Genomic DNA, 14,155 nt, shown 5'->3' on the forward strand with positions numbered 1-14,155 from the left:
TTTAACATAAAAAGTTGATTTATACAACCGGTCATTTTCTGACACATTCTCTTAAAAAGTAAAAAAAAAAAAATCAGCCAATTGTTCCAAGACCAACCACCAATAAAGGCGGGGGCGCTGTAGTGCAGAGCGTGATCTCCGGCTCCTCGGATGCTGAACACAACCCCCCGGCAGCTACGGCTTCAGGCGGAGGTAGGTGTCTAAAGGCCAGGAATCCGGCTAGGAATCTGCGCTGGCCGTCCGCTTCAGCAGGACTTCTTCATACTGCTTTTGGGTGAGTAGTCCCTCCGTTACAGTTTTGCTCTCTTCAAATTTTGGCAGCACAACAGCGATGTACCCTTCTGTCGCCGGCTGAGGGGGGATATAAGACACAACATAAGTAATGCATTCAGTAAAGTCAGAGGAGCGGCTGCTTCTGTTCTTTCACCATAACAGTCCCGGCCGGTAGATGGCCGTTGTGCCGCCCACTGGCTTACACAGAACCGGCTCACCCCGTAGAGCTGCATCAGATGGCCGGTATGGCCGCTGCACCTTCGGCATTCACTAACAACTCTCCATGATCGGTATCTTACAGAGTGGCGCCCCGTCTTTATAAAAAATGGGAAACACTTGCCGATCCTTTGGCGCAGCTTTCGGATTGGAACTGTACTGAAGTGATGGGCAGTTGTTTTTGTATCCGCGGTTACATTGCACGATTACGGCCCCGTATCGCGCTCAGCCATGTGAAATTATACTTGAAGGGGTTTTCCAGGGAAATACAATTGATGACCCGTCATCAATAGTTGATCGGCCATTTGGGACCCCAGCTGATTGGGCAGCTGCTGTCAGCGCCATCACACCCCGGTACGGAACGGTGCAGGTGCAGCTTCCACCGATTCTAAGGAGAGCCGAGCCTGCAGCTACCCAGAGTTTAGAGCAGCAGCTTCTGCCCGTTTATAGCGGCAGCGGGCATCTGATCAGCTGGGGTCTGGAGCAGCAGACCCCGCCCGATCAACTATGGATGACCTATGCAGAGGACAGGTCATCAGTATTACCCTGGAAAACACTTACCTCCCGTGGATTTGGAATATGTGTGGAGGGGCATCAGGCGTCAATGCTGCTCCATACAATGTGGGTACTGGCTGTTTCTTACAGCTCACTGCTGCAATCAGCGTTCATTATGATCGCGACCTTTTAAATAGCCGGACTAAAGTTCAGGGGTCATTATCGGCCCCTAGTAACGCAAACACGAGATGCTGTTAGGTTCCCATGGCAGCCTGGGGCCTTCTGAAGGCCCCCAAGACTGCCATGGTTGATTGCCTTTCAAGCCATGCCCGTCAGATCGTGGTGTAATGTTATACTACGGTATTATATAACACTACGGGAGCGATCAAACGATCGCAAGTTCAAACCTTTCTATATTTATATCAAAAACATATTTGGTAAAAGTCCAAACTAATAAAGTAAGGTCTCATGTCCACGGGCAGGCACGGACTCCGCTGCCGAATCCAGCCGCGCCCACAGACATGGACAGTCCAGATCCAGCGCAGGTCTCCTCCATGCAAGCCGGATCTTCTTTTTTTAGCACAGCAGATGCTTCCAGATGTGCCGGTGCCAGTCCGGGCGCATGCACAGTGCAATTTTTTAATTTTATTTTTTTTTAATCTCCTGCTTTTCTGCTACTTCAATGGAAGCCGTCCCTGCGGAATCCGCAGAATAATGGAGCATGCGGCGATCCACACACCAGGAAAAAAATTACATCTGCATGCTTTTAACTGTTTTGCGGATGCTAATGCATCCCTACGGGCAGCCTGATTGGCGGATCTTCCGCGCGGTGCTGCAAATCAAATCCGCTCATGGACATGGGGCTCAACGCATTAGTTTTCCCGCATGGTAAACATCGTCAGAAAGAAAATACACAATGCCGGAATAGTGCTTTTTTTGGTCTCCAATAAAAAAAAAAAATTAATAAAAAGCAATAAAAAAAAGGTCATATAAACTCCAGAACGGTACCGATAAAAATTATAGTAAGTCCCGCAAAGAACGAACTCACACAGCTGTACTGACGGAAAAATAAAAATGTTATTGAAATCAAAAATTTTAAAAAACAATGTCATTGGAGGAAAAAAAAAAAAAAATTATATATATATATATGACCCACAGAATAAAGATGCTGCGGTGTGCCCCATAAAACAAGACCCGCCCAAAGTTGTAGGAATTGCATCTTTTCCCCATTTTAGTCCACTTGTATTTTTCAGTGGTACTATATAATGTACATAAAAACTAAAAAAAACTCTAACTCGGCCCGCAGACGTTGATGGGTGAAAAAAAGAATTATGATTTTTTTATAAAGTGAGGTGGTGGTTGAATTTGGAATAGTCACCCATCTAGCTGTTTAAAATGACTCCGTCACCAGCTTTTTGCACCCTCATCTGAGAGCACCATTAGACAGACACAGAAGTAGTCCTGCGTATTCATGAGCTGCAGCCTAGCCACACCCACCCTGCTCTCCAGCCAATGATTGGCAGCCCTCTCTCCATGCACAGTAATAGGCAGGCAGCTGTCAATCAGTGGTGGGTGGAGCTAGCCTGCAGCTCATGAATATCCAGGACTACTTTAAGTAATCCTCTATGCATCTGCTGCTACTGATAAAAGACAAGTTTCTCCCAAACTCCTGCACAGATCCACCCAGCCAACATATCGCTGTGATCGGCACTACCTTATGTGCACTCAGTGAAGACTGCAAAAACATGGTGACAGTCTCTCTAACATCAACTGTGCTGAAAACTTGTTTTCACTGCAGCATCCAAAATGTCATCATCCTCCCAACCCCCAATATTCTGCATGTGCTGCCCGTATACCAGAGCACCCCCTGATGGTGCGAGGACTGAACTACAGGAAGAATGTTCGACTCTTTAGTTACCTTCTCCTTCAGAAGTTCAGGATTGTGAAGAAGGTTTTCGTTGACTTCCAGTAATCGGCCTCGGATACAACTGAGAGCAGAAAAACGGAAAATGGAAACATTAACTGCAGGCGTAAAAGCCAAACAAAGTCCTAATTAAAACACCATGTTGTACCCACGGCAACCATCCCGCCCCTCGGTGCTACATTATACGGATCACATTCCAGATCCCTCTCCTACTGGCAGCTAATACTGAGAAGAATCTCCTGAGCCGACGTATTAAAGGTGTAAGTGGTTTACAGCAATGGAAGAATGCGCACCTGTAAATGGTGTATTCATCCCCGTCGCAGCAGGTGATCCGGCACAGAGGTGCCAACTCTGTCAAGAACTGAGCCCCCTGAACAAAACAAAACACGCATTACAAGCAATTTATTCATCTTTCTGTCTTTATAATGAAAACTGCATCACACAATAATACACTGCAGGGCGGCCCTGCGGTGCGGGATTTTCCAGACAAATTGAGAAGCAAAAGGTGAAGTAAGAATTTTTTTTTAAAGAGGTTATGGACCTTTGGGCAATTTTTTTATTACTTGAATGTATTTTGGGCAAAATTCTTGCAACAGGGTTTAACCCCTTGGCAACATGTCATACATGAACGTCACAGTCGCCAAAGTGTTGGTAAAAGTCGCCGTAGATGTGTCGGACTCGCATTCTATGGGATTTAATGGCCCAGTCCCAGCTGCTGCAGCAGGGGCCCGGCTGCCAGTCCCAGCTGCATGATCTAGTGCCATGATCATTAATGGCACTAGAAAGTGGGGCCACTAAAATCTGAGGTGTTACATGATAATAAATAACACTCAAAAGTAGGAGCAGTAAAGTCTGAGATGCTACATGACACACGGCTCGCTGTCAGACATGTGCAGTATACTTTTTGTTCAATTTTTTTCCTGCGCGGTGGCTAGGTGATGAAGCAGGTACCCGCGACCTATCTGCTATGTCAATTGCGGAAGGGCCGCGGGTCGGACAGCTTCCATTGACTGCAACAGAAGCCATCCGTGCGGACGCCGCACAAAAATACAGCATGCTGCAATTTTTCCTTCGCGCGCAGGAGGAATCACTTTTCCATGGCATGCTATGGCAGGTATTTGCTGCGGACGCCGACCCCGGTTGCATGCCACCGGCTTGATTGATTGATTCATTTTTATAATAGACTCATTATTAATTACTATGCGGCTTCTAAGGACTATCAGTGCCATTTGTCATGTAGCGTCTCAGACTTTACTGGTCCTACTTTTGAGTGTTATTTATGATCATGTAACACCTCCGCTTTTAGTGGCCCCACCTTCTAGTGCCATTAATGATCATGTAGTATCTCAGCTTACAGTGGCCCCATATTGGAGCACAAAACCAAACTGGCTCCGACTCCTAGGGATTATTTAACAATTTTGCACGGTTTGGTTTCTGCAGATTCTATATATCACTGTATATAGCAAACTGCAGAAAGCATCTCCCTTCAGATCCCTCAGTGTGACAGGCTGACGGCTTGGTTTTCAGCCCTCATCTCTCCTCAACATTCTTAACAGCTGATTTATGACCACAGCATTAAGGACAAATGCCATAAAGTAGCTTACCAGAAAGTTCAGGAGACAAGACAGAAACTAGAAAGTCCTTCTCATCCATATGTAAGCAACAAGCACGTCCTCCTGTGCTTACAGAGGCCAGGAATCGCAGCTGCGGTGACGAATAATCGTTCATCCCTGTAGGGTGGCGGTATATCGCTCTTCACATGGTTAAATGTACAGTCTGAGCATTTTTATGCTGACTGCAAATCAATGCTTAGCCAACAAACGAGCGTTCACTCATGTGTTGGTGATCCTTTTACCCCAACGGTCAGGCAACCGAATGTTCAACAGAATGGGCCGTGTAAGAGGGTTTCAAAGGAGTATTCCGGTTAGGCCTCATGTCCATGGGTGGGTGGGATTCTGTAGGTGAGAGCCTGCAGCAGAATCCCACCCTGCCCACGGAAAGAGGACATAACTTACCCTTCTGGGTCCTCTGCGTGGCTGTGCGGGTCTTCTGTCTTCTCCTCTGTGCATGTGGGCAGGCACGCTGGCATGTGGGTACCTGCCCGCTGGCCAGCACACCGCCACACATGCGCCGTGTAGATATTTATTTTTTTAAATCTGCTTTCCCACAGGAACCACGGCCCGCCTGCAATCGAAGCCATCCCTGCGGGTGACCTCCTAACACTAATTTAGAGACCATAAAACTTTCACATCCTTATTAGTGGACTAATTATTTACTCCTGTTTTCATCTTGTTCTGGTATTGGTTTAACTGCAAATTAATCACATCATGTGTGTGCCTTTTCACATATATGTGTATATATATGCATGCCTCTTCTGATTCATTTCATTATGCCTGAGGAAGAAGCCCGAGTAGGTTGGAAAGCTCGCTATATCATCATGTGTTTTTGTTGGCCATTAAAAGCTATTATATCTACAAGATTACTTGGTTTCTCTTACTGGGAACAATCACACTCTACACAAGATTTCATAGTTACAAAATAAATGTTACGACCGATTCAAAGGTCTTACATTTTGAAAACCATTCATAAAAGTGCGGTATAAGTACTGTGGAGTTCACCTTTTTTACACTTTAGTTATATGTTTTGCAGCCACACCAGGAACTTGTATAATTATATATATATTATTCTGTGCACATTGCATTTGAGCCTTCTATAGTTGTATATGGAATTCCCAACCTCTGATGTATGCCTACAAATGCTATATGTCACCTATAGGCATCCATGACAAGATTCTATGCAGCGCACACTTTACAGACTGCCTCTGCATACAAATAGTATAGTTGAGTATACGGCCATAAAGCCAGCTGTCAGGTGACCAGGGGACTACTAACAGGTAAGACATGAGAGGCTGCCGGCCACAAATACTCCCCAATACAATAATGCGCAGGGGTGACATGTCACTCACCCTTTTAGACTTTCCTGAGACTTTGTTCTGTAGTCTGCTGCAGTTGGCACTGATCTGGTAACTGATACTAGAAATAGTTTTGCCACTTTGAAGAACTGGGTGGCATTCTGCCAGCGTAACGACGCAGATTCTACAAAGATAGAAAGGGGAATAAAGATGAACATTAAGTTTGTATTTCTGGGAGACAAGACTCGTGGGCAGGATGGGTAGGGGTTCGGGTTGGGGCACTGAAGGGATGGAGTGGATGGTTGCTGGCGCCAGCTTTACTGCTTATTGATAATAGTACAAATAAACCGTGTCAGCAGCACTCGCCAAATGACCGGATGCGGTGAGCTACATGTGATGCACGCCCAAGGAAAGGTCTGACCCAGACCAAAAGTACAGCTGGCATGAAAGGTGCAATTTCATCCAAAAAGGGACAACTTTATTCCTCAGCAGACAAAAACAGCCACGTTTTGACTCCTACAATGGGTCTTCATCAGGCTTGAGTCATACTGGTTTTGTTTGGTATCCTGTGGTATATCGCTCTAACCGAGCCTCTAAATCCTACAAACTCATAGGCTGTGAAAGTTGGCATCCCAGGTGGTCCCATGCATGATATATGGGTGATAAATCTGGTGATCTAGCAGCCATGGAAGTGTGGCAATGTTGTGGGCATATTGACAGCTGCAGGTGTGCCGCGGTGCGGACGGCTTCCATTGACTTCAATGAAAACTGTCGTTGCGGGACCCGCAGGAAAATGGAGCATGCTGCGATTTCTTCCCACGCCGGGAGAAAAAAAAAGACAAATCACATCTGCATGCTTTACTTGCCATGCGGATGTTAATGCATCCCTAATGGGCAAAAAGACGCGCGCGGGGGGGAAACACGTAGAGTTTATAATTAAAATCCACACGTGGACATTGGGCCTTATTTTTCCTTCGATTGGGGTGTGTGAGGGCTCTTTTTTAGGGTGACCTATAGATTGTATTGTTGCTATTTTGGGGAATATATGAGGTTTTTGATCACTTTTTATTACATTTTTATTTGGAAACAGTAACCAAAAAATGTTTTGGGTTTTTTGACAACATTCACCTTCTAGGATGTGATATTTAGATAGTAAGGCTTTTTTTTTCTGCTTAGCTGTTTTGTGGGGAAAACGGCAAAAGGTTTTTTTCGGTATTCTGAATTTTTTTAATTAAAAAAATTGACTCAATTTCACAAATTTCTTTGAGAAAAACGCGATTGTTTAATCCCATCTACAATATACTACAATACTTCATTACTAGAGATGAGTGAGTAGTGCCTTAGCCGAGTATCTCCCCGCTCATCTCTAAAGATTCGGGGGCCGGCGCGGGTGACAGGTGAGTTGCGGCGGGGAGAGAGGGAGAGAGAGATCTCTCCTCCGTTCCTCCCCGCTCTCCCCCACCAGCCCCCGAATCTTTAGACATGAGCGGGGAGATACTCGGTTAAGGCACTACTCGCTCGAGGAATGTGCCTTAGCAAGTATACTCGCTCATCTCTACTCTTTACGGATTCAAGGCTTTTTGTATTTTTTTAATAACCAAGGCCGGCACATTAAACTACTTCCTGATCGACCGCTTTCATGAAGCTACTGGACATGATTTCATCAAGAACATTTACTGCAAACATTCTAACAGACAGTATTCCAATGTGTAAGATTTGGCTGACCAGTGGAAGTCGGAGTGCCGGGCCTCAATCACAGCGGTCCATGGCCCCTCCCACTAGTCACAAGCCATCAATGTCACACATGGGCATAGCAGTTTACATTTTCTCTTCAGTTTGTTGGATATACCTGTTTGAGTGCTGCAGTATGCAGTAGTCCTCAAGAGGCTGCCCCTTTAGATCTGAAAGACAAATGGTGTTACTTATGGCAAACTGGGCAACATGGTCCACAAAGTCCTTTGTCAAGTGCACCTTAAAGGGAACCGGTCGCACCATCTCACCCCTAAAACTAATTTACTGGCAGGTCGAGGATGAAAAATCAATCACTTCTAATGCCCTCTCTTTTTCTAATGAGTCCATGTATCTCTGCAATTATGTTCCACAGTTATAGCTTGCCATAAGCAAATCAGAAGAGAAGAGTCATCTGGCCAAGAAGAGTCACGCTGATGTATGAGCTGCCCTGCTAGCCACGCCCCCTTCCTCTGGATAGACAAAGTTTACTGTGTAACGAGGGATGCAACAAGCTTCCATCAAGAGAAAGGCAGCATGGTTAGTTCAGCACTCATGAATCTGTGTGACTCTTCTTGGCCGATGACTCTTCTCTCCTCAATTGTATATGGCAACAGGTTTTCATTTGGGAAAATTTATTTTTTGAGATGAGTGGGTAGTGAGAGGTAGGTGCCCTTTAAGTAGTAATTACTTAAGACACAGCATAGTAAAACAAAGAAACCTTTCCTAATACTACAATGTCTTTCATACAAAATACACTATAAAACTTTTTATCTATATATATAAAATTTAATGTATGTATGTCTGTGTGTCTGTCAGTGTGTCTGTCTGTGTTTGTCCTTTATGTGCTACTACACCATTCATCCGATCGCCATGAAACTTTGGGAAGTTGTTGAGTACACTCCTGGGAAGATTATAGGCATAGTACAACTATCCTATGATAAATGGCGCGCGTGCGTCGTCGACAGTTACGCCCCCCCCCACATAGATCGTTCGATTTCCATCACTGCCACTAATTCTCTAACTTCCCGATGTCGTAGAAACTTGAAATTTGGCACGAGCATTGATTATGTCATAAATAGGAAAAGCTAATGGGTCCCAACTCGATTATTCAATTCTATGCGCCAAAGAATTAGCGTCCAAATTTTACGTACGGAATCTAATTTTCTCGCTTCCCAATGTCATAAAAACTCGAAATTTGGCACGGGCATTGATTATGTCATAAATAGGAAAAGCTAATGGGTCCCAACTCCATTATTCAATTCTATGCGCCAAAGAATTAGCGTCCAAATTTTACGTACGGAGTGTAATTTTCTCACATAGAAACTTGAAATTTGGCACGGGCATTGAATATGTCACAAATAGGAAAAGCTAATGGGTCCCAACTCGATTATTCAATTCTATGTGCAAAAGAATTAGCGTCCAAATTTTACGTACGGAATCTAATTTTCTCGCTTCCCAATGTCATAAAAACTCGAAATGTGGCACGAGCATTGATTATGTCATAAATAGGAAAAGCTAATGGGTCCCAACTCGATTATTCAATTTTAAGCGCAAAACAATTGGCGTCCAAATTTTACGTACGGAATCGAATTTTCTCGCTTCCCGATGTAATAGAAACTTGAAATTTGGCACGAGCATTGATTATGTCATAAATAGGAAAAGTTAATGGGAAGTTGTTGAGTACACTCCTGGGAAGATTACTGGCATAGTACATCTATCCTACGATAGGTGGGTTGCGTGCGAGTGTCGTCGACAGTTATGCCCCCCAGACAAAGATCGTTTGATTTCTATCTCAAGCACAAAAGCAAAAGGTATTACGAGCAACGGGATGAGTGTTCAACTACAAAATGATGCATCCGCCGAACGTATCACAAGACAATTCCTGGATATTGAGAATGCTGAGGTAAAATAAAAGCTGTGCTGTGATTGGTTGCTACTTCTTATACTACTGAGGTTACATGAAAGCTGTGCTGTGATTGGTTGCTATATATTATACCGCTGAGGTAAAATAAATGCTGCGCTGTGACTCGTTGCTATTTTTTATATTGCTGAGGCAGAATAAAAGTTGCACTGTGATTGGTTGTTATTTCTCTTACTGCTGACGGAACATGAAAGCTGCGCTGTGATTGGTTGTTATATATTATACCGCTGACGTAACATGAAAGCTGCACTGTGATTGGTTGTTATATTTTATACTGCTGAGGTAACATATAAGTTGTCCTGTGATTGGATGTTATATATTATAAAGCTGAGGTAACATGAAAGCTGCGCTGTGATTGGTTGTTATATATTATACCACTGAGGTAACCTAAAAAAGCTGCACTGTGATTGGTTGTTATCTAGATATATAAAAACGAATGTATGTCTGTCTGTCTTCGCAGCAACGCGCGACGGGTAAGCTAGTTAGTAATAAAAAAAGAAACACACTGAGCAAAAATGGACTTTTCTAAATCCAAAAATTCAGATGGGATGCAAGTATGATTTTCATTGTAGAATTAAAGAAACCAGGGCCGGTGTTCGTGGGCAGGCAAACTGAGCAGTTGTCCAGGGCTCCCATCCCCAAAGGGGCCTCAGGCGATCTGAGGCACTTACTAGAATTGCCACTGTGGAAGTGTACAGACAAGTTGTGACACCTTGCCTGAGCAGTGGCGTAGCAATAGGGGACACAATTGTGGGGACCCATAAGTTAGGAAGGCCAAAAGGCCCCCGCTTCACCACTAACATGAAATACAAAAAAGTGTTCTGCTTTCTTCCTGTCACTGCAGAAGGCCCCTAAACCATCTACTGAAGATGCCTTAGTGGGCTTAATGCATAACGTGCCCCTCAGTCCTGCTATATGTGCTATACCTGCTGCAGGGCTCAGGGGCCCTGGAATGTTTACACTGAGTAACCCTTAAACTGGGCGTTGTCTTCACTGTGGTGAGGAGCACATCGCCTTTCCAGAAGTAAAAGGGTTTTAGCACAAGATACTTTTGGGGGAAATCTCTGACTGGCCATGGTCCTCTCATTCAAAATTAGCGGGTTCCCATTAGGGCCGGGTGCGGTTTGTGCTGGGTGACACATTCTAATATCACAACCCCTGTATTCACATGGCTGATTATCTTGAGCAAGTTCAGTCCATGTGTGACACAGACAGAGCACACAAGGAAACAAACCCATTCGAATGGGTTCGTTCACAAGAGCGATTTTTCCCTTGGACCTCTGATCCGAGTTGCATGTACCATTTACATGCAAATCTCACACAACAATCGACATGGAATGAGCGGTGTCTCACATGGGAGGGTCCGTAAAAAACCCAACACCACCCCCGAAAGGACTAGATGACGCATCCTAAAGATCCGCAATGTGACACTGTTGGTAAAGTAGTGTTTCAGTATTTGGGGCCCCATTTCTAATTTTGGGGCCCCATCATACCAAACATCAGTATTTATGAATAGTCACAAGAAATGCAGTAGTTCTTTTGCGGAAAGGGATGTGGGCGTCTGTTGGGTCAATTTCAGATCATCTAAAATAAGGAAACTAAAACTGACCAACTAAGGTCCCCTCACGGAGGCAGAGAGGTCAAGTTGATCCGTCCAGATAGATTTAATTAGACTGACTCGTCATACATCAGTGATGGCTCCCTTGTCTCTATTTGATCGGTTTCCTTTTTTGTACTCATCTGGGGTCTACCGTACGGTCCGGCTCTCTACCGGTTCCTCTCATTTCTTGTTTTGTGCCTGTCCATTTGGTTCCATTCTCCCGGCAGTTTATGTAGGTCAGTTCCGGCCCAATATTTACATTTTTCTAAAAAAATGTTGTTTTAAAGTTGTCTATACTGAGAAGGAAAACTGACTAACTAAAATCGAACGCCGGAGATGGATCGCATTCACCAGGCCCTGAGAATACGTAAACCCGTGTTTTCCCCAGCATATGGTTATTGAAGGGGCTTTACAAGTCATTATGTATAGCTGTGGGCCCCATGTGCACAAAACGATATAAAAGTAATATGCTCACCTTGGCCCTGGGCCGCCGCTTCGACGCCACGGCGTCCACTAGGTGCCAACAACCGGCAGAAGGAGTGATGTGGGAGGGATCTGATAAAATCCTTTGATTGAAGTGATTTTATGCCCCTATGTAATAATCATTTGGTTGAGGCCTATATTGAAACAGCTTCTAGACGAGTCAATACGTTGAGGAATGGTTTTGGAATATGAATCAATCTAATCTGGCTAGACAATAGAGAATAGCCCTTAATCGATTGGTGGATAACAGAAATATAGTCATAAAACCAGTAGACAAGGGGGGGGGGGGGGGCACGGTGGTGACGGATGTAGACAAGTACAAGAAGGGGGTCTTTAGACAACCGACTGATGAGAAAGTGTATGACAGATAAGAAAGGGATCCCAGGTTTGGCATCATGAGAGATATAAATCGGTTGGTAGATAAGGGCTTTATGTGGGGATTTGATTGATGGTCAACTAGGTGATTTTCTTTGAACCACTTCGGTTCTACATACACACATTTTATATTATATACACATTATATACACACACATACATACATACAGTAAACCCTTGAGTAGCATTGCTCTTAAGTAAAACTGCTTTCAACTTAAGTCTATGTGTCAGGGCAGCAGCGGTCCCTCAAATAAAGTTGCATTCCTCAGATAAGGGCACCGACCGCTCCATGACCCCGGGCGGCAAGCAGCTGATGCCAGTCACTTCCTGCTTCTCCTGCATCAGCACATGCCTACTCCTCCCCCCCCTCTCCACAGTGCCGGCTGAACGTTGCTGTGTCTGCCTGCCTCCTGACACAGTACAGCAGCTGAATCCCCAAAGTGCCGGCTGAACGCTGCCTGCCTCCTGAATCCCCACTGTACTGCAAAATGTAAGTACTGTACAGATGAGTACAGTAAAGAAACGTTTGCAAATAAATACTGCAGTCCTATGTCAAAGCACAGATAACACAGTGATACATACTGCTATAATGATGTCCCTGCAGTCCTATGTCAAACCACAGATAACACAGTGATACATACTGCTATAATGATGTCCCTGCAGTCCTATGTCAAACCACAGATAACACAGTGATACATACTGCTATAATGATGTCCCTGCAGTCCTATGTCAAACCACAGATAACACAGTGATACATACTGCTATAATGATGTCCCTGCCATGTTAATTTATTCTTTCCAGTTCTGTTTTATATTCATTCAGTATTTTCATTGTTTTTAGTATTAAAGACCAGAGATATTCTCTATTACATGGGGTTCGGTGTGTTTTTTGGACCGTCTGAACCAATTAAACACTGTTTTAGGATTGATGAAAATTTCTTGCTCACTAAAGGTTCATACAGAGATATAACAGACCAATCATTGTTGGAGTGAGCATTAATAAATCTGGGAGACGTGCCAGTTGTTTCCCCTCAGTTGATATTGGGGTGGCACAGTTGGTCCAGCTTATCAGACAATATATAGAGAGATGTAATAATGTACAATCCAAAATATGATCATCGGAGTTGTGATTGTGGGGATTCATCACTTATTAATAGTTGGTTCATTAAAATTACATTTATGATGATTTATATATAAATTTGATTAATTCTTTATGATAAGTTATACACTTTCAGTTGGTTCAACGCGTTTCCGTGCCAAGTGTGGACACTTCATCAGGAACGTATGTACCTTTACACCAACCATATAGTATACTAGTACAGATAGTACACATGTGCCTCTATGTATGATAATGAGGTACTCTACAGCTGTAGTTTAATTTAGGCAGTCATCAGCCTGGTCCACCTTATAAATGTTCGATGCTCAGGGGGAAAACCCCCAATTGTAATGATGAATATGAAGTAGAGACCTGCAGAGCGGAGCCGATAATGGCCCCTATTTGTATAATAGCACAACAGTCAGCTGTCTTACTTTGTGCTCATTAGACCTTGCTACCTCAGGATCAAATTCAAAATGCAATGGAGAATTAGGATGGCGCTCCTATCAGAGCAAAGTGACTGAGATAAGGGTGAAGAAGATAGAATATGATGGTGGACTTACCCGGTGAATGGTGAAGCCTGGGAGGGCTCCACCATCCCCTCCACGTCGGCCTGTAATAATAAAGTGTATCGCTGCTGTTCCCTTGCTTCCACTGATCCAGAAGGGCTATGTCCGGAGAGCTGCTGCAGGTCTGGGTCTCACTGGCAGGTGGGACCCACTGAGTAAAATGTGTAGAAGAAGTGCAAAGAAATGCAAAAAATTGCACAAAAATACCTTCAGCGCTCTGGGAAGAAACGCTCCAAGGAAAGGTACATTTACAAGAAAAACGTTCCTTTATTATAAGACAAGGTCCACTGTGCGACGCGTTTCATCGTAACCGACTATCTCAGCACATAAACAAATATCAGACATATCACCAGTATATACACAAGGATTATGAATGGGTCATTTACCTGTGTGTATCCATAACACTCGGTTCTGTGTAGAGCGTCCACCATGTTTGTGGGCGGTCACGTGGGGGACGTAAGGTGGGCGTGATGAGGATGATGCATCATGTGATCACGCGTGTTGGAATGACAGCGTGATGACGTCAGGATGACTAAGGGGGAATACATTGAATTATTTTACC

General features: G+C 44.2%; 1 protein-coding gene across 1 annotated transcript in view; it reads right to left on the minus strand.

The window, feature by feature from the left end:
- ABITRAM (actin binding transcription modulator) overlaps positions 1-14,155 on the minus strand; it is a 131,783-nt gene continuing 117,628 nt past the window's right edge. Inside the window, exons 3-7 of the mRNA XM_066579219.1 lie at positions 7,669-7,720; positions 5,874-6,003; positions 3,202-3,278; positions 2,903-2,972; positions 1-351 (exon numbers count right to left, since the gene is read on the minus strand). Of these exons, the coding sequence (XP_066435316.1) occupies positions 220-351; positions 2,903-2,972; positions 3,202-3,278; positions 5,874-6,003; positions 7,669-7,720 (461 nt within the window). The 3' untranslated portion in view covers positions 1-219. The remainder of the gene's footprint in view (positions 352-2,902; positions 2,973-3,201; positions 3,279-5,873; positions 6,004-7,668; positions 7,721-14,155) is intronic.

The sequence above is a fragment of the Eleutherodactylus coqui genome, chromosome 9, assembly GCF_035609145.1.
Source record: "Eleutherodactylus coqui strain aEleCoq1 chromosome 9, aEleCoq1.hap1, whole genome shotgun sequence".
Classification (NCBI taxonomy): Eukaryota; Metazoa; Chordata; class Amphibia; order Anura; family Eleutherodactylidae; genus Eleutherodactylus; species Eleutherodactylus coqui.